The sequence below is a fragment of the Protobothrops mucrosquamatus genome, unplaced genomic scaffold (genome assembly GCF_001527695.2).
Source record: "Protobothrops mucrosquamatus isolate PMUCROS unplaced genomic scaffold, P.Mucros_1.0 scaffold3456, whole genome shotgun sequence".
NCBI classification, from domain to species: Eukaryota; Metazoa; Chordata; class Lepidosauria; order Squamata; family Viperidae; genus Protobothrops; species Protobothrops mucrosquamatus.
In genome coordinates this window covers 36997-61161 of record NW_015389434.1, presented here as the reverse complement: position 1 = coordinate 61161, position 24165 = coordinate 36997, and the positions used below count along the sequence as shown (strand labels likewise).

At 42.8% G+C, this 24165-nt stretch overlaps 1 protein-coding gene across 1 annotated transcript in view; it reads right to left on the bottom strand.

Annotated features, from left to right (window-relative positions):
* HOMER2 (homer scaffold protein 2) overlaps positions 1-24165 on the bottom strand; it is a 53173-nt gene that overhangs the window by 13614 nt on the left and 15394 nt on the right. Inside the window, exons 2-3 of the mRNA XM_029286369.1 lie at positions 19279-19357; positions 15579-15803 (exon numbers count right to left, since the gene is read on the bottom strand). Of these exons, the coding sequence (XP_029142202.1) occupies positions 15579-15803; positions 19279-19357 (304 nt within the window). The remainder of the gene's footprint in view (positions 1-15578; positions 15804-19278; positions 19358-24165) is intronic.

Sequence of the window (24165 nt, the reverse complement as noted above, 5' to 3'; positions counted from 1 at the left end):
CATCCTGTGAAGAATGCTACAAGGCTTTATTTAAAAAAAAAAACCACGTGCACCAACGAAGCATATACCTATAGCATCCAAACTGCCGCAAAGCAATTGCCTTTGTTTTCAGCAAAACTGAAAAACATCCAATACTGTAGTCATTTGGAACACATCAGGAGACATACAGAAATTATTATAGCAGCTGGGGGTGTGCAATATACTTCATTTTGATGTCTTCCTGGAATGTTGGTTCCGATTTGCACATCTGTTGGTAACATGGGAAGCGCATTAAAGAGAATTATGAGCCATTTCCTGGCAGGTTTGTAGAATGCCTTAGAGCAGTTAATCCTTCTCTGAACGAAGGTGGTAAAGAGGACTGGTGTATATAGTTGGGAGCCAATTAATTGAGAATTAGTTGAAGTCGAAGGGAGTCAGCTCAAGCTAGCTCAGGGGTCTTCAAACTTGGCCACTTTAAGACATGTGGACTTCAACTCCCAAAATTCCTCAGCCAGCATCTTTGGGTTCACCATACTTCCAAATAATGAACTTAAGAGCCTTGGTGGCGCGGTGATTAAAATGCAATATGGCAGGCTAATTCTGCCCACAGCCTGCAGTTCGATCCTGACTGGCTCAAGGTTGACTCAGCCTTCCATCCTTCCGAGGTCAGTAAAATGAGGACCCAGATTGTTGGGGGCGATAGGCTGATTCTGTAAACTGCTTAGAGAGGGCTGTAAAGCACTATGAAGCGGTATACAAGTCTAAGTGCTATTGCTATTGCAGGCTAACTCTGCCCACAGCCTGGAGTTCAATCCTGACTGGCTCAAGGTTGACTCAGCCTTCCATCCTTCCAAGGTCAGTAAAATGAGGACCCAGATTGTTGGGAGCAATAGGCTGACTCTGTAAACCACTTAGAGAGGGCTGTGAAGCACTGTGAAGCAGTATATAAGCCTAAGTGCTATTGTTATTTTTCCTTATTGAATACTCTAGAAAATGTTCTCCATGTTGCCAAATAAAGCTTAGCGTTGAAGGCAGAAATATCTCCCATGTGTACTGACGGTTGAGTGAAACTCCAGATTGGCCAATATATTGCCTGTACGAGCATACAAAAGAACGGCATATTTTTATCCATTGCCAAAAGGAAGATACCAATAGATCTTTTTCAGAGTGAACGGCAAAGAAGCATTTCCAAGAAACCCAGGCTACACTCCCATCTATTCTGGGGCTTAATACAGTTGATAAATGACAGAAGCGTTCAGGTTAGGCTTTATTGGATTTTCACCTCCATCTCCCATTTCCCAGATGTATTGCCAGTTATTGCTCTGGAAGTTCCTGGCACAGTGGAGTTCCAATTGTCAAGGAAAGATTTAGCAAGATTTGTTCTGCTTTGGATATCTGGTTATCTTGTTACAAAGGGGAGTTCAGTCCAAAAGTCCATTATCACAATGAATATGATATGGGTTCGGATCCCCTAATCCCTAGGAGTTTTTAAATTGCAGGTTGAAATGGAAATCATTTATCAATGTAGATCATGCCTTCCTACTTTGGGTGCTTAAGAAGGCCCCTTGTCATCTGAAATAAAAGACTATATAATTTTGCAGAGGATATCGTATCATTTGAGGAAGCAGCGGTATCAGTTAAGAAGCTAGATCTGCCAGGAATGTGCATGAAAGGCCAACATCTCTCCTGAATCTTTGTGATTGACAAAAGAAGTACAAGCAAAAATGAAATTAGCTAGGCATCCCTTGGCAGAGAGTCCCAAATCCTGGGAAGCAGCCACTGGAAAATATAAGTTGTCCCAATTCAAATTTCACCTCCAGCTATTTTCTCATGAAATGACCTTTGGTAAGGACCTATTTTTAGCATTATGACCCGTAATACATATAAAAACACCATCCTTCTTTTCAGGTTGGTATGTCATCTATGCAACCACTCAAAACCATTTTACAAATAGCAATTATTATTAGTGAAGAATCAGCCATGAGAAGATTGCTGGGAGCATTGTAGAAGTGACACTTGAAATGAATATGGAAGTAGAATCTGCAGCAATTTGAAAACAAAAGACAAATACCAATTTCCACAACTCTGCTAAAACATAAGAAAAAGAAACAACACTAATCATGCTGCAGGTTCTGTTTAGTAGAAGTCCTGTATTTACATCGTAAGATGTAACACAAGACCAACGAATACGAAGATGATCTACTGAAATATGACACAAAGAAGGAATGAATTAAAAATTCAAGAGATAAACAAGATACACAATTAGAGAGCATTATTTCAGTGGATCAATATGAAGGACTATGGGGGAAAAATTTACTCCAAGCTACAATCTAAGGAAAACTTGGTACAAAATGTTTTACAGGTAGTATATAACTCCATCTATGATTGTTACAGTAGACAAAGCACATAACAAGAAATGCTGAAAGCACCATAAGAAAGATGGAACATTTTACCACAAGTCATGGCAAGAAAAGTAAAAGTTTTGGAAAGAAATACAATAAAAACTCCAAAAGTACTTGTACAAATAAAATTTGAATTGAATGTTAATTTGATCGGGAGCAAGTTTAGAGAACCAGATTCTTTTTAAGGAGGCAATATTAGGAATTTGGAAACAAGGAATTCTATGTTGGGATTATATTGACTACTGCATGCAAGATGAAATATTACTTAGTAATATTTTTCCAATATTACTAAGAGGCAGCACTAATAGCAGTAGCAACAGCACTTAGACTTATATACTGCTTCACAGTGCTTTACAGCCCTCTCTAAGCGGTTTACAGAGTCAGCAACTTGCCCCCAACAAGTGGGTCCTCATTTTACCAATCTCGGAAGGATAAAAGGCTGAGTCAACCTTGAACCGGTCAGGATTGAACATCTGGCTGTGGGCAGAGTAAGCCTACAATAGTATTAACACTTATATACTGCTTCACAGTGCTTTACAGCCCTCTCTAAGCGGTTTACAGAGTCAGCATCTTGCCCCCAACAATCTGGGTCCTCATTTTACCGACCTTGGAAGGATGGAAGGCTGAGTCAACCTTGAACCGGTCAGGATTGAACATCTGGCTGTGGGCAGAGTAAGCCTACAATAACATTAATACTTATATACCGCTTCACAGTGCTTTACAGCCCTCTCTAAGCGGTTTACAGAGTCAGCATCTTGCCCCCAACAATCTGGGTCCTCATATTTACTGACCTCAGAAGGATGGAAGGCTGAGTCAACCTTGAACCGGTCAGGATCGAATACCTGGCTGTGGGCAGAGTAAGCCTACAATAGCATTAACACTTATATACTGCTTCACAGTGCTTTACAGCCCTCTCTAAGTGGTTTATAAAGTCAGCCTATTGCCCCCAACAATCTGGGTCCTCATTTTATCGACCTTGGAAGGATGGAAGGCTGAGTCAACCTTGAGCCGGTCAGGATCGAACACCTGGCTGTGGGCAGTGAGTTAGCCTGCAATACCGTATTCTAACCACTGCGCCACCACGGTTAAGCAACTCACATTCATGGTCAAGGTGTTCAACTTTCCCGATCAACCATGTATTCATCAGGAGAAAATGGGGGAAGGAAGTTAAGATAGCAGATGGCTAACGAACAACATCTGCTTCTTTCTAAATGCCATCTTAAGACTGTAACTAAATATAGTGACTCAAAAATCAAGCCGGCTTCCCACCCACGCCAACCTATCTCCGAGACCGCCTTCTGCCACAGATTCCCTCCCATAGACCGGTACGCTCCCACAGAGCGGGCCTCCTCAGGGTGCCGTCGGCCAAGCAATGTAGGCTGGCGACCCCCAGGGGGAGGGCCTTCTCTGTGGGTGCCCCCACCCTCTGGAACAATCTACCCCCCGAGATCCGGATGATTCCGGATCTCTTTACTTTCCGCCGCGCCCTCAAGACATGGCTTTTCCAGCAAGCGGGCCTGGCCTAGGGAGGATTTTAAAAATCGGGTTTATTTTAAGGAAATTTTAAACAGGAAATCACAACGTTAAATATTTGGTTTTTAATTGGTTTTATTCGGTGGGGATTGTGGGTATGTTTTTGTTTTTAAATAGGTTGTGAGCCGCCCTGAGTCCCGTCGGGAGAAGGGCGGGATATAAATCAAAATAATAATAATAATAATAATAATAATAACCTGCTTAATATCTGACTTGAAGAATCGGGTCTGGAGAAGTTGGAGATTTTGTTCTTGTGCTCTATGGTACTTGGATTGATTCCAATGAAATGTCCAGCCATTAAGCCTGGAGATCAAGTCAATCTTGCTCACCTAGTCAAGCCATAACTATACATGCCCGTACTATGTTCCACCCCAAACAATAGTCTATGTAAGCAATCACAGAAGCTACAAGAAAGGAGAAAGTGTTCCTGTTTTGACCTTTGAAATCTAACTAATATACAAAAGCTCGCATTTGTTTTCCCTGGCATCCTTCTGTGAAGTTGAGTGAAGGCAAAGAAAGGTGGAATTTACAAACGACATTCATTCTTTGAGATAAACCTTGGCCGTGGCCTTGGCACCCAACCAACCAGGATGCATCTGTTTGGCCAAATTTCAGCACCTGTTTGGTTAAGAGTATATGTTCATTGCTTAATTGAGTTCCCGCAGTTTCAGCTGAGAAAATGCAAGGCTTCAGTCAAAATATACCCATTTCCCAGAAGAGGAACTGGTGAGGTTTGCTCTCTGATGCCCATTTTTACTTGTGTCGTTGTTTTGATTTCTTTTGGTGGGGGCACCCTTCTGCATTGCAGCCAGCTGCCGTGGTTATTTTCTAAAGGCACTTCTGAGGCTTAAGCAGAACTTAAGAGGCATTCTTGGAATAGCTTATGTGTTAACAAATTTATTGGCCATTAAAAAAAAATGAGAATCAAGTGAGACAGAAAGAGAGCCTAGCTCCTGCTCTGTTTTATAGTATAAATATTTAAGGTCTTGTGAAAAACGACATGACAAGGGCATTTGATTAATACGAGAGAAACGGTTTGCTTAACCACAATTTATTAAATACATTAGACCCCAACTGACTGGTTTGCATAACAAATTCAGTCACAAACTGTGATTTACCAACCACATTGGTCAAGTTCACATATGGCATTAAGCTGCAAAAAGCAGATAATGATCAAATCAGTCCGCAACTTAGAGCAACATTTCTCAACCTCAGCAATGTATAAGATGTGTGCACTTCAGCTCCCAGAATTCCGCAGTCGGCATGGTGGCTGGAAAGTTTGGGAGTTGAAGTCCACACATCTTAAAGTTGTTGGGGTTGAGAAGCTCTGACTTAGAACAATGTGTGAATCAGGATTGAATATAGTTCTCTGGAAACTATACTTCTGTGTGGTAAGGAGTCCAGTTGCCAACTTCTGACGTCTCTTTGAAGGAAACCACAGTTGGAAAAGAACCCTAAGAAATGGCTTAACATAGGAAACAAATGGATTGATTTGGAAATTAAATATCTTTTTGGAAATCGGACCTTGCTTTGTTTTCATACAAATTGATGAAGATCTTATCCTCAACCAGTGGAACAATTAACCAGTGGAACAACCTGCCTCCAGAAGCGGTGAATGCTCCAACACTGGAAGTTTTTAAGAAGAGACTGGACAGCCATTTGTCCAAAATGGTATAGGGTTTCCTGCCTGAGCAGGGGGTTGGACTAGATGACCTCCAAGGTCCCTTCCAACTACTACTACTACTACTATTACTATTACTACTACTTCTTCTTCTTCTTCTTCTTCTTCTTCTTCTTCTTCTTATTATTATTATTATTATTATTATTATTATTATTATTATTATTATTATTCATATTCTTCATGAAATTGCCACTCAATCTAAGCTACTCCACAACAAAACGTTCGCTTCATCATTACTGATGATTTTTTTTTTTTTAGCCGTGTTCATAAAAAGTTGTCTCATTTGCTTGCCATTGTGAACACTCTTGGGGCAGAAGGAAAACTGGTAATTTTAAACAGTAATGTTGTTGCTCAGTTAACACCTAGGAAATTCATTACTGCAGCAGCATTCAAAATTTAAGAGCACTGCAGGATTCCTCATTTATTTTATATTGTGTTTTACTACGTGTGACTGATTCAGCAACTCTGAAATAAAAAAATAAAATTAAAAAAAATCAGCTGGACAGACCACTTGAGAAATACCCAACATAACCAGAAATAGATTGCATCATATCAAGCTGCATGAACTGAAGAGGCCACCTTTGATCTTGTAAAGCTGACACTCGGGGGCTGCAGCACAAAATTAGCATCGCTCAATAAAAATCTCATAAGTCAAGCTGACCAGTGTTCCTTCCCCATTTTGTCTATCGTCACCGATAACTCTTCTGGTAGGTACAATCTGAGTAGTCACCAAGGAGAACAAAATGCTGTCGTTTTGATGCAGGGCAAGGCAAGGCAAGGCCTCTTTGAAGGCAACTCAAGAGTTGTGTGGTGGGGTGGGGTGGCTGAAGAAGGCCTGAATTCTGGAATAAATCTGTAGATTTGAGTTCGGGAAATTGCTGTCTGTGGAGCCGCGCAAAGCTACTGGAGAAGAGAGAAGCCGACCCTTCCTGCTAACTCTGCCACTTTCTCCCAAACGAGGATGCAAAGTTTCCAAGTTTGCAAATGGGTCTGTGCCAAGGCAATGTCAATACAAAACCAAAAAAAAATGGGGCATAAAAATAAGGTGTCCCCTCGCCCACTGGAAAAAACATTATTTACTCTCCTTCCACTGAATCTTTATTAAACTGGCATTGAAACAAAAAGGGCCCTTGTTCAGTTGCATAGATGTCAAAGGACAATGACAATATAGTACAAAACCAAACAAAAACTTTCCAGCCCAAATCTAATGCATTAGCATCTATGTTTTACTCAAATAAAACAAAGGCAGGGCATCCCTCTTTCCTTCCTTTCCTCTTTCCTCTCCTCCCTCCCTCCTTCCTTCCTTTCCTCTCTTTCCTCTCCTCCTTCCTTCCTTCCTTCCTTCCTTCCTTCCTTCCTTCCTTCCTTCCTTCCTTCAGAGCGAGGACCATAAAAGCCAGCTGGATTCTCTTTTACTGGCTGATGAAAAAGACACTTAAGGACTGGAAGTGGTGCATTCAAATTTTATTCTTTACTAGCTGTACCCGGCCACGCGTTGCTGTGGCTCAGTCTGGTTAAATGGAAAAGAAAGAAAAGAGAAAGCGCACATTTCTAATATGTTTAATTTCACAATGCTTGTCCCCCCTGCACATATTCTGCTAAAATTGAGACACAGGGTGGCGAGACCACCGCCTGATTTCTTTTAAACATCGCTTTCTTTCTTCTCTCTCTCTCTCTCTCTCTCTCTCTCTCTCTCTCTCTCTCTCTCTCTCTCTCTCTCTCTCTCTCCCTGTCACAGGTGTGACATCTATATAATAGTAGGTATATAAAAACACATGTGTGTTCGAATGCAACATTGTGTCAAAATTTCAAAGCAATCGGTGAAGAACTTTCAGAGATTTAAGATTTTGAACAAACGAACATTTACATTTTTATTTATATAGAGAGATAGAGATAGAGATAGAGATAGAGATAGAGATAGAGAAGATCGATTTTGACCCCCTCCTCAAATAGGAACACTGATGGCCTCCAAATGCCCTGTTGTTCATATTATCCATCCCGGTAATCTAAAGTACCTATCATAGGAATACACAAGTCCATAAAATTACATCAGATGATTTCAGAAGTTTTCCAGATCCTCACAAACGTAGCTTCTCAAATCATGGTTTCACCTAAGCCTAGTTTCACCCTTTGGAGTTCTCGATTCTCTTCTCTTTTTGTGAAAAGCAAAACACACAAAGCCAGCATGGACCAAGAAGAGATGCTTAGGGGATGCTCGGCATGGCAGCCTGGTGATTTGGGGAACGGCACCCTCTGCTTTTTCCAAAAATTCCCCCCCTAAAGTTACTTCCAAGTGGTTTGCCCAAGAAGCAGAAGGAGCTTTTAAAAGATTTCCTGTGGGTTGCAAAACGAAGAAATTCAAAAATTCAGGGGAACCAAATTTAGCAAGTAGGAAAAAAAAATAAAGCAGAGGAAGCAAAATCAACACCCATTCTTGTAATTATTGAGCAAACAGCTACAGATCGTGGTCAAAAGCAATCAGCGTTTGAACTGAAAGGGGAAGAAATCAGGACTTTTCTGGATTGGGGATAATGGAAGGAACAACAACAGATTCAACCGGTGCGGTGACCAAGGGCAACATGCGACTTATTGTGGGGGTGTGGAGGCCACACTGGATAGGGCAGGCATACAAAATAGGTGGACCAAATCAGAAAAAAAAATCAAATTTCTGCTTGATTTCTGGAGGGTGGGTGGGCAGCTGTATCTTCGATGATTTGGTTCAACTTATTCCAGGACACAGGAGAGCTTGCCTGTGATTCGTGTCCTCAAATGAGAGATCATGCTCCGATTAAGGAAATTCCGGTTGGAGGAGAATCCAGAGACTATAAAAGAGAGAATGAGGCCACATCTATTCCCAAAGCTTAGGCTGTTGTCCAGAATTTGATTAGTCCTGGTTGATTAAGCAACTGGATGGATTAAAAGCAATATCCCAAAACAGTTCCAGGTCATAAGATTGACCTGGCTTCCAGAAGTCATGCTGACTTTGTCCCATGTGGGTGTAAGGAAAAGAACATCAAAAGGAGGTGGGTTCAGACAACCCACTAAATATCCATGTGAATTCTCTGGACTGGTTTTGGTTTAGCATTTTGTATCCAGATCCTGAAGTTGAAACTCAAGTACTTTGGCCACCTAATGAGAAGGAAGGACTCACTGGAGAAGAGCCTAATGCTGGGAAAGACTGAGGGCAAGAGAAGAAGGGGACGACAGAGAAGGAGGTGGCTGGATGGAGTCCCTGAAGCAGTAGGCCTGAGCTTCAATGGACTCTAGAAGATGGTAGAGGACAGGAAGGCCTGGAGGAACGTTGTCCATGGGGTCGCGATGGGTCGGACACGACTTCGCAACTAACAACAACAACAAATGAATGCAGCTGTTGTAACTGGTAAAACCAAAAGCATATCTCCGCAGCTTCTTCCATATACAGGTACCCCTTGACCTAGGACCACAATGGAGCCCAAAATGAATGTTGCTAAGTGAGAAATGTGTTGAGTGAGTTTTGCCCCATTTTACAACTTTGCCTGCCACCTTTGTTAAGGGAATCACTGCAGTTGTTAAATTAGTAACACGGTTGTTAAGTGAATCTGGCTTCCCCCACTGACTTTGCTTGCCAGAAGGTCGCAAAAGGCGATCACATGACCCAGGGACACTGCAACCGTCATAAATGTGAGTCAGTTGTCCAGCATCGGAATGTAAATCACAGGACCAATGGGGATGCTGAAACGGTCATAAGTGTGAAAAAATGGTCATAAGTCCCTTTTTTCAGTGCCGTTGTAACTTCAAACGGTCACTAACTGAACTGACGAAGGCTAACTGTACTAGCATTAAAGCAAATCAAGGCTTAGTGCAGGGGTAGGCAACCTTGGCTCTTTTATGACTGGTGGACTTCAACTCCCAGAATTCCTGAGCCAGCATGGCTCAGCTTGGAAACCTCTCCCTTTCCCCTCAGCACGGCTGGCTCAGGAATTCTGGGAGTTGAAGTCCACGAGTCATAAAAGAGCCAAGGTTGCCTACCCCTGGCTTAGTGCAATGGGTGAATTCAACCAATGTTTGTGACAAGGACACAGCACATATATATCAATTTTAAAAATACGTATATCAGTATCTCCGTCCTCTACAACACCATTGGACTAGTGCACGTTCTCAAACACTCAGCAACTATCTATTTATATCCACATTTTAAGCACATCTCTTCTTCTATTATGAAAACACGTGGTGCTTGCTGACTGCCAAACATAAAACCTGAGATAAACTATTTGAGGATTTGACAGACTTTTTTTTTTTTTAAAGTTGCACTAGGGATCTCTCCCAAGAATGATCTTCCAGCCTCTGTAACAACTGCTTTAATGTGCCAATATAATGATAAGGTTTTGTTTACGTCTGATTCCATTCAATTAATGGAGAGCAGATCAACTCCTATGTTGCTGAGTTTGACAACTGGTCATGCTGACTGGGGGCGATGGAGGTTGTAGTCCAGCATGTCTGGAGATCAGGGAAGATTAGGGAAGGCTGAACTGGGGTTCTATGGCTGTGCATATTTATTTGTTTAAAAAAAATCCTCAAAATCAACCCAGGAGAACAAATTAAGGACAAGGTAGGAGCAAGACTGAAGCCATATTGAACTCCAGCCAAATAGGGTAATCAACAGAAATAAGACAAAATTTAATTTAAAAAGAAATCTTTTGAAAGAACATCTAGACAGAGCAAGACTGTGTTTCCTCCGAAGGCTGTAAATTGGTAGAAGAGAAAGAACAGAAGCCTCACAGCATCCCCAAAGAATCTGTTCATAACACAAATAAATGAAGTGAAGTCATTAAAAGCCAAGGAAACCTTAGACAGGTGATCGGTCACCACTGATCCCCGGAGTAGATGTTCATGGCTACTTGAAGGGAGGATACACATTCAGCTCAGTCCTGGACCTATCACCATCATTGGCACCAGAACATCCATTGCTAACTGAGGCGGTTATTAAGTGGTTTTACAACACTTTTGCCGCAGTTGTTCAACAAATCACCACGATCGTCAAGCAAATCATGCAGTCTTTAACCAAACACAACTTCCCGTATTGACTTTGCTTGTAGGAACCCCCTTGAGAAGGTTGCAAATGGCCTCAGGACCCTGCGACCTTTGTAAAAAGTCAGGTGCTCGCCGGTTGCCAAGTGCCTGATTTTTGATCACATGACCACAGTTGTTAAATGTGGGGACTGGTCATAAGTCACTTTTTCCAGCATCAGTGTAACTCTGAATGCTCGTTAAACAAATAACCATGAGCCGAGGACCATCTGTAACTGTATCAAGCTAGGCAAGCTGAAGAACTGTAGGTGCTCCATTACGATCTGCCTTGGAAAAGAATGAAATATACAGTTCTCCCTTACACACTTGGTGTGAGTCAATCTTCCCGAAATTCACAAATGTAGAGGCATTAATAGAACAACTGAGTTGGTAGGGACTTTGGAGGTCTTCTGTCCCTCTCAAGCTGGAGACCTTATACCATTTCAGACAAATAGTTGTCCAATCTCTTCTTGAAAACCTTCAATACTGGAGCATCCACAACCTCTGGAGGCAAGTTATTTCATTGGTTGATTGCTCTCACTGCCAGGAAATTTCTCCTCAGTTCTAGGTTGCTTCTCTCCTTGATTAATTTCCATCCACTGCTTCTTGCCCTGCCTTCAGGTGCTTCGGAGAATACGTTGACCCTCTCTTCTTTCTGGCATCCCCTTCGATAACACTGCTATCATGTTCCCTCTAGTCCTTCTTTTCATTAAACGAGACATACCCATTCTTCATGTGATTTAGCCTCCAGTCCCCTAATCATCTTGGTTGCTCTTCTCTGCAATCTAGAGTCTCAACATCTTGTACGATGTAAAAGGATCTTAGTATGCTGGCTTCTAACAAGGTCCATTATGGGTTGACAATCAGGTCACTTTTCCCACAGCACAATGCCAGTGAACTACAATAGTGAACAATAAACATCCTTGCAGAAGGAAAGAATATTCCAGAGCTTCCTCCATCATCTGGAGAAATAAGATACTGTGGCTGGTACACAAAGTGAGACGTAGGAGGGGAAAAGGGAGTAAGAGCTCACAAGTACAAAATCAATCTAGGAGGTGATGAATCTGATCCGCCAAAGGTCTTCACACATTCTCACTTGGCACATCCTAGGCCTGCCAACTCAACACCCTCTAGCCACTGCAACTGTACAAGAGAGTACAAACACACTCCGTTGGATGTGACTTTGCACAGAGACGCATACTGTGCCTACTTTTTAAAATAGCAATAGCAATAGACTTATATATTGCTCCATAGCTCTTTACAGCCCTCTCTAAGCGGTTTACAGAGTCAGCATATTCCCCCCAACAATCTGGGTCCTCATATTTACCGACCTCGGAAGGATGGAAGGCTGAGTCAACCTTGAGCTGGTCAGGATCGAACTTCTGGCAGTTGGCAGAATTAGCCTGCAATATTGCATTCTAAGAACTGTGCCACAATGGGAAGGAAGGAAGGAAGGAAGGAAGGAAGAAGGAAGGAAGGAAGGGCAATAGCACTTGGACTTCTAAACCACTTCATAGTGTTTTTATAGCCCTCTCTGAGCGGTTTACAGAGTCAGCAAATTGCCCCCAACAATCTGGGTCCCCATTTTACCGACCTCGGAAGGATGGAAGGCTGAGTCAACCTTGAGCCGGTCAGGATCGAACTCCTGGCAGTGGGCAGAATTAGCCTGCAATACTTCATTCTAACCACGGCACTACCACCTGTTCTACCGTAAACCAAAAAGCAGTCAAGGCGTCCTCCCTACACTTCAGCTTTGCAAGTTGCTTATTTCAACAAAAGGAGAAGCTTCGGCATGCCTCTCCAGGGAAAAGAAGAGAACTGCTGATGCTCGGTCAACCTTTATTCTTTTGGGTCACCGTTATTCTAGAGGGACTCCAATCTAGGTTAATTGTAATGAGCTGATCTGTACTTTTCTCTTAACGTTGTGCAGTAATTGTCATGATCGGGTACTTTCACACCCAATGCAATTTTCCTGATTTCTTTCTTTCTTTCTTTCTTTCTTTCTTTCTTTCTTTCTTTCTTTCTTTCTTTCTTTCTTTCTTTCTTTCCTTTTCTTTCTCTCTCTCTCTCTCTCTTTCTCTCTCTCTCTCTCTTTCTTTCTTTCTTTCTTTCTTTCTTTCTTTCTTTCTTTCTTTCTTTCTTTCTTTCTTTCTTTCTTTCTTTCTTTCTGCAAACCTATATGAATCTTTTTTTTCTAGTCCTTGTTGTTGAAATCCTTACCAGGAGAAAGATGTACAGAAGCATTTTTGACACGTGCAAACACAGCTCTGCTTCTTGCACTACTGCTGCCTACTTCTAAACAACTACCTAGGGATGAGATTATTAAAGCCAACATGCAAATTAGTCCTGTGGCTTTTTCTTCTTCTTCTCTGAAGCTAATAAGGCAAAGGCAGGAATGCTTCATTCAGGACCACAGCTGGGGAAAGGAGGATTAAGCCACCCTTTCCTGCGTGTTATACAGCCCCGGTGAAAAACCAGACGGCATTCATGTATTTATTTAACAGATTTCTAGACCACCTAACAGCCACAGCTTCCTGGTGGGTAAATGCATTCATTAAAAATAGGCACAATAACACCAAACATTGTAAATAATAAAAGCAGCAGTGTGGGAGAGATTAAAAAAAAACCAAAACCCCACAACTACAAATAACAAATATAGCAGATATAATAAAATGGGCAACGGAGGCAACGTTTATTCATTCTGCAATGGCTTCTTAATACGTTTCGGGAAACTTTCAAGTCTTTACTTGGGGCTAGAAATGCACCGATTTATAGTAAGGGTCAAGTAAGCCTCTTTGGGGTGGTTACTCCCTGAATAGGCCAACCCCATCACAAAGCTTCTTGTGGGGAAATCCACCTTGCCTTGCTAGAGGAAGAAATTATTATTGTTATTGTTGTTGTTGTTGTTATTATTATTATTATTATTATTAGTAGTAGTAGCAGTAGTAGTAATACTAGTAGTAATAGTAATAATAGTAATAATAATGTTGGAAGGGACCTTGGAGGTCATCTAGTCCAACCCACTGCTCAGGCAGGAAACCCTATACCGTTATCCCTTCTTAAAAAACCTCCCATGATGGGGCATCCACAACTTCTGGAGGTAAGTTGTTCCGTTGATTAATCTATATAAATAAAAATGTAAATGTTTGTTTGTTCAAAATCTTAAATCTCCGAAAGTTCTTCACCGATTGCTTTGAAATTTTGACACAACGTTGCATTTGAATACGCGTGTGTTTTTATATACCTACTATTATATAGATGTCACACCTGTGACAGGTAAAAACATGGGGTTTTTTTGAAAAACAGCGCCATCTGTTGGACGTAAAAGCAACACACGCTTTTACCAGACTGAGCCACAGCAACGCGTGGCCGGGTTCAGCTAGTTAATAATAATAATAATAAATTTGTTCTATTCTATTCTATTCTATTCTATTCTATTCTATTCTATTCTATTCTATTCTATAATCAAGAAAGAAACATTCTTATTTAATCCCTTCCTATGCCACTGATTTTAACAGATGTATTTTGGCTGCCAAAGTACATTGAACAGTTATTTTGCATTAAGAGATTGCCGACCTGTTGCATCATCTGGTTAGCCAAAGGTAACCTGGAAACCGACTCTCAACCTATTTACTCCCCAGTTGGAAACAAAATTGTCCAGAAAAACAAATAACTGTTGTCCAAAACATGAGCGTCCTACAATAATGAACTCTTCTTGTTCCACCTTTATATATTTCTCCCTAAATACCATAATCCTGGTGTTGCTGGATTCAGCAGTGGGCAAACTATGGTTTCAAACTACATCCAGAGATCTTTACCAACTTGGGCCACTGCCCAAAATTGTTGGCCCTGTATTTTTTAAAAATTGTATCAATTTATCACACGTGTTTATTGATTTGTTAATTTGGTACACTACCATGTTCAGACAAGACTTTCAGCCATATAAATCATAATATTCAGAAAAACACCACTCACGTAAATACTATAAAACCTTTCATGTACAATATAACGATAGGCCTAATCTAAATAATCTAGCCCACTTCTGTCATTCTCACAAAACACCTCTATCTTTATCCGCTCTCAGAAAACCTCCAGACTAAGTGCCAACTTTAGATGGGACATTATAAAGTTTCCTTCAAGATGAGCAACTCTTTTGTTAGTACAGGGGTGTATCCATGGAGTTTTCTTCGCAACAATACCAAAATGGCTTGCCACCATCTCATTTGGGGATGCCGTTTTGACTTCCCTGTTAAGTCTACATTCCTGAGACTCCTAAAATCTCCAACTCCAACTAATCAATCTAACAGAATAACAGAATAAGAGTTGACAGGGACCTTGGAGGTTTTCAAGTCCAACTCCCTGTTCAGGCAGGAGACCCTATACCATTTCAGATAAATGGCTGTCCAATCTCTTCTTAAAAACCTCCAGCGTTGGAGCACCCACAACTTCTGGAGACAAGTTATTCCACTGATTAATTGTTCTGTCAGGAATTTCTCCTTAGTTCTGGGTTGGTTCTTTCCTTGATTAGTTTCCATCCATTGCTTCCTGTTCTGCCTTCAGATGCTTTGGAAAATAGGTTGACCCCTCTTCTTTGTGCCCCCCCCCACTAAGATATTGGAACACTCCTATCATGTCAGTACTTATTTTCATTAAACTAGACATACCCAATTCCTGCAACTGTTCTTATATTTTAGCCTCCAGTCCCCTAATCATCTTTGTTGCTCTTCTCTGCACTCTTTCCAGAGTCTCAACATCCTTTTTACTGGATGCAATGTTCCATGTGTGGCCTTACCAAGACATTATAAAGTAGTATTAACATTCCACGTGATCTTGATTCTATCCTTCTGTTAATGCAGACTACTACATGGGACTTCCATTATGGCCCCAACCAATGGTATCCCCAGTTTTACAAGCCATGCCAGAGGTTATCTGGTTACCTTGGTTCCATCCACACTGATTATTCGATAGCTGTTCCTTGTGCCGTCATAGAAGTAGGAAACAGTAACTGCTTGTTTGCTTGCAGGAACCCAGTTCTTCTTGGTGGTGGGGTCAATTTGGAAGACATGTGCTCTGGTGGTGAAGATGGGCTGTTCTCTGGAAGAGGGAGGGACAGGAGAAATGGAATGAGGAATGAGTTTGTGACAGATGAAAATGCCTGCAGTCTATACCTGAACAAGGAACGCAGGTTAAGTCAACCCTAAAATATGGGAAGGAGACAACAATTCAGGATAAAAACTCAGGAGTACAAGCAAAAGAGCCAATGCTTCTATATTGAGACATCATCAAAGATTTTGGTTCCTTCCAGGACATGCCCACCCCTGAGAGTCGAATGGGTCTAGTTTTTAATATTTCCCATGAGATTAGGAGAAACCAAATGCCACAGATAAATGTATCAGCTCTGTCTCTCCGATTTCAAACCCCCAGCTGTTTATGAATTCACAATTTCTTTGAACTGCAAGTATCCTCCTCCCTTCCTTCCTTCTTTCCTTGCATAAGATTATCTTCATTAATTTCTAAGGCCTGGAATGCAGCTTTTCTCTTATCTTAGCTTTCACAATGCAAATAAGCTCACACATCCAGCTAGCCAAATGTGGTGTTTTTCCAACTGCCCATCTTTAGAATCTGTCTACTAAATACGTGGCGTTGCCTGGGCGGTAAATCTCCCTATATTACTACTGGGCATGTCACAACACCCAGAACTCATGCCCTCATGAATTTTTGTACCACCAGTCATTTCAGGTCTCTGCACCAGCTGAGTGTACATTTCAAAATGCATCCAGAATTCCTGTTTGAGGCTGACAAGGAGATCTTCTTTGAAAATTGCATCGCTGCTTATTATCTTCTTACAGAAGGAATTTTTGAGACTTCCCGACCACACAAATGACCAGCTTCACACATGCTTACTAGATCTGGATAGCCCAGTGGTGGCGAACCTATGGCACGGGTGCCAGAGGCGGCACTCAGAGCCCTCTCTGTGGGCACACGCACCATCACCCCAGTCCTAGGCCTTCAGCTGGGTTTTATAAAACCTTTTCCCATTAGGCCTCTGCCACCGTGTGCAAAAAAAAAAAAAAAAGGTTCAATGAGTCAATTTCAACTTCTCGCGGGAAAAAAAAAGATCTTGCAAAGTTGGAATTGATTGATTGAACTTTTTAGTCCCACCCAGTCTGCCGTTAGCACCACAGCCACGCCCTCCCAATGGGCCACGCCCACCCAACTGGCCACACCCAGCCAATGGGCCACACCCACCCGGCACTCAACAATGCATAAGTGGGTTTTGGGTTGTAGTTTGGGCACTCAGTCTCTAAAAGGTTCGCCATCACTGGGATAGAGTGTTGGTCAAACTACAGAGGAAACTTTCATCTATCTCCCTAATCAATAACGAGTGATTTACATAAGACACTACATTAAAAAAAAACAAGCCATATTCTGCTTTTTCATAAAGCATGACCCGGGCCATCTTGAAAGCCATTGTCAGGAATTTGCCCTCAAGCACCCCAGAATAGAAATAACAGCTCCCCTAAATCTGCATAGAAAAGAAGGAGATAGAAAGAAAAAATCTGAAGATAGTAGCTTAGGATGGAGGGGAAAAAATGAAAATTGTACTCTTTCGCAGTGAGATATATAGCAAGCCTGACAGGAGAGCATTAAGCACCAGGAGTCACAAATTCTCACTGGATGATTCCCTAAGCTAGACACATTTGTCAGCCTAAAACTAAGTCATTCTGTGGTCGTTAAGGAAAAAAAATAAAATAAAATGAGACTCACAGAGCTCCTTCGAAGGATGGCGATGTAATAAATATGTCAAAAACATTTAGGATCAGAAGCAGGAAGCTTCTACAACTGTTCTTTTTCAGGAGAACCATTTGAGAGACAGGAGGAATTCTAGAAGAGTTTTAAAAGCACCAATTGTGAATATCTCAGCAAAATGCTGTCGTTTGCCCCCCCAGCCCCCAAAACCATTAGGAACACCCCATCAAAGTCTCTAAAGTCACATGGCCAAAAAGGATCTGGAGGCAGCCCACGCCAAGCTCTTCCACCAAAGCTGCCACCAAATTACAGTCTGGGGACAACTTTTGAATCTGTCAGAAGAAGGAGATTACTCCTAGAGACGCTGCAGGATGTGTCCCTGTGAACGGCCTTTAATTCATGTAATTTAATTCAATCTAAATGCAAATTAAACTATACCCCTGGCCCTTTTCTGAGCACAATCCTTTGATTCTCGTTGGCCCCAAAAGATGTGGCTACGGGACTATCTCAGGCAACTAGCAACGCTCCGCAGAGTCAAGTAAAGCCAAACTATTTCAGAAGCAAGGGAGATCTCCATTTATTAGCCCCAGAGCTTTCTGGACAGAAAGCTGTTAAGACCAAATGGGAGACTGCAAGATGCCAAACTGCTGCAAAGGCCAAAGGCTCCGCCATTTTGGTTTAAGGGTGCGGTTATCCCTCACCCCCAGTTCCTCCTGTCTTCAAACGAACCGTCTCCAAATCCACATGAATGAACTTCTTGCAGACGTGGTCCGACGCATCAGCAAGCAAGTTGCTATTTTGGCTTGGCTGTTATTTGAACTCAGAAAGCAATTTTTTAAGTTTTTTTTTTCTCTAGCTTTGGCTTTATTTTGCTGTAACCTTTTTTTTTTTTACGTCTAAATTTTTTCTTTTCATAGAGGAAGTCCTCAACTTACGACTGCAACGGAGATCAGAATTTCCGCGGCCGAGCAAGGCGGTTGTTAAAGTGATTCACACCCGTTTTTACCTTTCTGGCCACAATTGTGAAGTAAATCGTGGCAGTCGTTAAGTGAATCCCACGTCCCTCATTGACTTTGCTTGTTGGGAGTTGGCTGGGATGGTGACCGCATGATGTGAGGGGAGGCTGCAGCCATCACAACTACGCAAATTTGATCATGTGGCCGTCGGGGATGTGTGACAGTCATAAGTGAAAGGACGAGTCATAAGTCACTGTTTTCAGTGCAGTTACAACTTCAAATAGTTGTAAGCTGAGGACTATCTGAACTTTATTTTGCAAATTCAGAGTTTTATTGTATTTTATGGCCTCTCATAAAATACAATAAAATACAATCATACAGTTGCTTTTTCAGGAGGCAACTGTACTTTCTTGTTTTTTCTTTGGAGACGTTTCCCCTCTCATCCGAAGAAGCTTCTTCAGCTCTGTGTCAATGCTGCTAACTTTGGATGTTCTTGCTTTGACAACAGATGGAGATGCAGCCTTTTTCTTTCTCATACTGTATTCTTAGAATTAGATGATCTGGGGGAGGGGGAGGCATGTGATGGGAGTTAGTTAGACATACAATACCATAACAAGAGCTGATAAAGAATGGCGGGAGAGAAAACTGGGCGGGAAGCCAGCATTTCAAACTAATTGGAGAATGTGATTCATGACTGTTAGTTGTAGGAGGGAATTGTGCTTTGATCTATGTGCTGAAGGGAGGGGAAGTCAGATTTTGGCTTCAACTATGTACCTACTGAAGCTATGCTGCTCAATTAAAGATTCTTTAAGGTAAACTAATGCCTCAAAGTTCTTTGAAGAGTTTCATCTTTCGGAACCATGACACTCTGACTGGATGGTGGGGAAGGGAAGGGTTTATATTCCTTGCAGACAGCTGGTCATTTGCATACTTTTAGAGAACCCTTGAGGCCATTTGAAGTTTTACCTGTGTCCTCAGGGTCACCTGAGTAGTGCAAAGGTGTGTGGAGCCTGCGACACAGGGCAGAAAACATCCTGCAGCCAAGAAGGCTCTACAGCCATTTGCACCACACAAGTGACCTTGAGGACACAGATAAACCTCCAAGTGGCCTCAACGACTCTCTCAAAGAAGGCAAATGACCAGCTGTCTGCAAGGAGTATAAATCTTTCCATTCCCCACCATCCAGAGCTGAAGAAGCTTCTTGGATGAGAAGTGAAACTTCTTCAAAGAAAAAACAAGGAAGTCCAGTTGTTTCCTGAAAACAGCACCTTTGGGACAACCTCCACCTGAATGACTGACAATCTCCATTGACATTCACATGTTATGATTTCTGGTTACAACAATAAACTTATTTGCTCACTTACTTATAAACCTGCCCCCGTATACACCCTGCCCTGTTACTTTGAGCCACTAAAAGCAATTCTGTCTCAAAATGCAGGCTTCTCTCTCTCCACAATCTTAACGCCACTCTGTACTTACTACCTCAATTTCACATCGCACAGTTACAAAAGAAAACGATCAGATCTCTGGGCTTTTTCAGAACGTGGCTTTTATGGTGTGATTGCTACATGACATTAGGCAAACCACCCTGGGATAGACCTTTCTAAACAAAATATACAAAAGCACACTCTTAAGCTGCATGCCAGCACTGTGCAGAGTTTTTACTCAAAGGCATCCTACGAAGAAGAGGGGGGGGAAATGCTTTGGAGCAAACAAACTATTAATGCAGAGTGGGATGCTGCTCAACGTAACTGTCCTCTACAAGCCTGGGAAGAAAAAAGGGAGAAGGGGAGGGAAAAAGTACCCTTGACCTCCTGCCTAAAGGACAAAGTGAAAAATTCGTTGAAGTTAATAAATTACTTATTTTTTGTGTGTGTGTAGTGGCCCTTCGGAGCTCACAGCCAAGTGTTTTACTCATTGGTGGAACCTCGCAGTCCTGCTCAATTTAGCTGAAGGCTCTGGAACAAGGCGGCCACAATTTCTCCTCTTAGCAGCCAGACCTTGCTCAACCCCTCCACCTTTCCGCAGAGATCTCAGTATAGGTAGTCCTCAACGTACAGTTGCTAAGTTCAGGGCTTTTCAACCTTTTCACCCATTGTACCACTTTTAGGATATGGCAGCATCCGAGTACCACCAGTCGCCTAGCAAGGTGTCAAAAATTTGATGACCAAAAAAAAAAAAAAGGAAAAAAGTGATAAAGTACAGGTAGTCCTCGACTTACAACAGTTCGCTTAGTGACTGTTTGAAGTTACAATGGCACTGAAAAAAGTGCCCCCCAAGCCACAGCTGAGCAAGACACCTGCCTGCCCGCCCGGCGGTGTTCTTCCTCCTGTCCGAGGTTTTCATCGTTGTGAGCATTTCTGTTGAGGATTGGCAGCGGGGGTGGGGTGGGGGGGTGTTTGGTTTTTATTCCCCCCCCCATCTGCTGGGTGGCTGCAGTAGGTTTTAGTCACTTCACATGGCCCTGGGACACTGTGACCGTCATAAATATGAATCAGTTGCCAAGCATCTGAATGTAAATCATAAGACCCTGGAGATGCTGCAACATTCCAGCTGATCAGCGCTTCTTCTGGGCTCAGCAGAAGCGCCAGGATCAGTGCTGAGCTCCAGCTGGAGCCTGGCGCTGATCCTGGCGCTTCCACTGAGCCCTGACAGCCCTGCAGCTCCAGCCGTCTCTCGCTCAGGCTTGTGCGGTGCTGCCACCGGTTCAGCTCATTCCCCTCCCCCCGCTACCATTTTTCTAGGATGGTCGCGTACCACCTGCCAGATGCCAATGTACCACAGGTGGTATCCGTACCACTGGTTGAAAAGCCCTGGCTAAGTGAATCTGGCTTCCTCATTGCCTTCGTTTGTCAGAAGGTCGCAAAAGGGGGATCACATCACACACACACACACACACACACACACACACACACACACGGGACGTTGCAATGGTGTCTCAGCTTAAATTCACAAAACATAAGCGGTTCTTTAAGCCAAACTCCACTCCTGAGTAGCTGTACGGTAGGTTCCTCTTCCAAGTCTAACTTGGTGCTCAACAGAAGGTTCTTGTCATTGGCGAGAGGCAGCCCCTACTTGATTAGCTGAACTGGGCTGATTTTAAAAAAATAAAGCTAAAGAAGGTTGGGTATGAGAAGCTACATAGGAGTTGAGTTTGGCTTCAAGAACCGCTTATGTCTTCTGAATTTAAGCTGAGAGCGAGATGGGCTGCAGGTTGCTTGACACAAATACCGGGTTTTCCCGCAAATAAGACCTAACCGGAACATAAGACCTAGCGTGATTTTTCAGGATGCTCGTAATATAAGCCCTACCCCCCAAAATAAGCCCTAGTTACGATCGTCAGCCAGACAGACGCGTTTAATACAAAAACAGTTTGTTTGTTTTTCACTTGTCTCGGTCTCTTGGGGATAATCTTTTGCATGTCAAGATGGTCCTGGGGAGTTAAAAAAAAAAGCAGTGAGGGGATCAGGCTGGCTGGGGAATTCTGGGGATTGAAGCCCACACATCTTAAAGATTAGGAATCCTTGCACTAAACCAGAGGTAGGCAACCTTGGTTCTTTTATGACTGGTGGACTTCAACTCCCAGAATTCCTGAGCCAGCATGGCTCAGCTTGGAAACCTCTCCCTTTCCCCTCAGCGTGGCTGGCTCAGGAATTCTGGGAGTTGAAGTCCAGGAGTCATAAAAGAGCCAAGGTTGCCTACCCCTGCACTAAACCATAAGTGAATCCTATGGGGCAGCTTCGCTCAATAGGCTGACCCTCCTCTCCCCCAAACCCACAAAGACTGACGCTATCCAACCTCAGCACTTTTAGAGACGTGCAGCTACTAAATCTTTCCACAATCTGATTAGACGGGGTTGTAGGAATGCAACCCAAGAGATGACTGTCAGAAAGATCTGACCGTCATATCAAAGGCATGTGTGCACAGTCAGGGTGACATCAGACGACAACGCAGTGTGTCGTGACATCACCTCACAAATGAAGAAATCTGCATCAGCAGCAGCAAGATGATCGTCTGAGCTTGGGAGGCAAACGTGTCGTGTAAATTATTTTCATGATGACTTCACAAAAGGTTGAATGCCATTTGCTCCCCGATAGTCCTGCTCGCATTTAACTCCTGATACCCCCACTGCTTTTTTTTTTTTTTTTTTAGCTCCCCAGGACCATCTCGACATGCAAAAGATTATCCCCAAAAGAGTGAGACAAACGAAGAAAAACAAACTGTATCTACTCTTGATTTACAATGACTGGTAAATGCTGGGGGGGGGGAGGGGGAGGGAGAGGATGACATGATTGTATTCTTCCCTGGAGAGGCCAGAGAGTGGATCTGTGACCTTCAGCAAAAGCAAATTGCACCTCTGAGCAGTCACCTTCTCCCCATGTTTAGCCACGGAACAAGAGGCTAAATTTAGAACAGTTTGCCCATTAGGAAGCTATGAAAATGCATAAAGGCCTTTACAGCGTCCTGATTTAAAGCAGCCAAGAATGCATTCTTTCAAGGCTAGCCGTCTAATGGACGGATCCTAAGCTTTGGTTTGTGCGTTGCAAACTTCCAGATCGCCAAACTAGAGCAAAGAGGAGAGTAGCTTTTTTATGATTGGTTTGGCTCTCTTTCTTCTGAAATATTGATCCTAACAGATGAAGACAGACACCGAGAGACCTATTCAACCCTTCTCCTTACCAGCAAGACACCAACCCCAGGGATGCAAATCACGCCTCTTACAAATTGATCCACACATCAGGGAGACTCATGGCCTATTTCAGACTCTCAGAACAAAATTGCAGCTTCCCACAGCCCTGAAGGAAAAGTTCAACTCAGGGCCCTCAAAGAAAAGACTGTTAAGGAAAGGTTGTGGAGAACTTAGTCAAAGACCAAGTTGACACCCTGAAAGTGTCCCTCTTTCTCCTTCTCCAGGTCTTTCTTTCAGTATTTTTCAGCCCAATGGGATGAATCCCAAGAGAGTTGTAGGACACCTGGAGCACATCACCGTTTCCTTTTCAGACCATACCTGATCACCTCTAAAGCTGGGACTTAGTCACCTGCAGGAAGACAGGTACCCCAATTCATCCAACACGAGGCAGAAACACCTAGTGGGGAGAGATTTTTCCTCTTCCACAGAAACCATGTGAGATCAAGCTATCCCATATTACGCAGAGAGATGTGGGACTGTAAGATGGTCTGGTTGGAAGCTGCAAAACTAACAAGGCATTTCAACAGAACAATTTAACAGAATAACAGAGTTGGAAGGGACCTTGGAGGTCTTCTAGTCCAACCCCATGCTCAGGCAGGAAACCCTATAGCATTTCAGATGAATGGTTGTCCAATCTCTTCTTAAAAACCTCCAGCTATGGAGCACCCACAACTTCTGAAGGCAACTTATTCCACTGATTAATTGTTCTAACTGTCAGGAAATTTCTCCTGAGTTCTAGGTTGCTCCTCTTCTTGATTACTTTCCATGCATCGCTTCTTGTCCTGCCTTCAGGTGCTTTGGAGAACAAGCTGACCCCACTCTGGAACACTGCTATCTAAGGGGTTGCCACAAAGAAGAGGGGGGGGTCAACCTATTCTCCAATATCCCCCAATATCCCTCCTCCTCTATCTCAACAACCCAGAAGAGGATCGCCTTCCATTTTTAAAAGGGGTGGAAACTGCTTATATAGATTTGCAGGTAGCTCCGAAGCTGTGGACGGGCGGCTTCTACAGTCCTTAATTTGGGAGATGAAAAGTCAGGGAGAACAGTTATTTTTCCACTGCTGCCTTGTCTCCCTGGAATAAGCCCCCCACCCCAAATCTTCCCTTTAATCATCTTCCGGGAAAA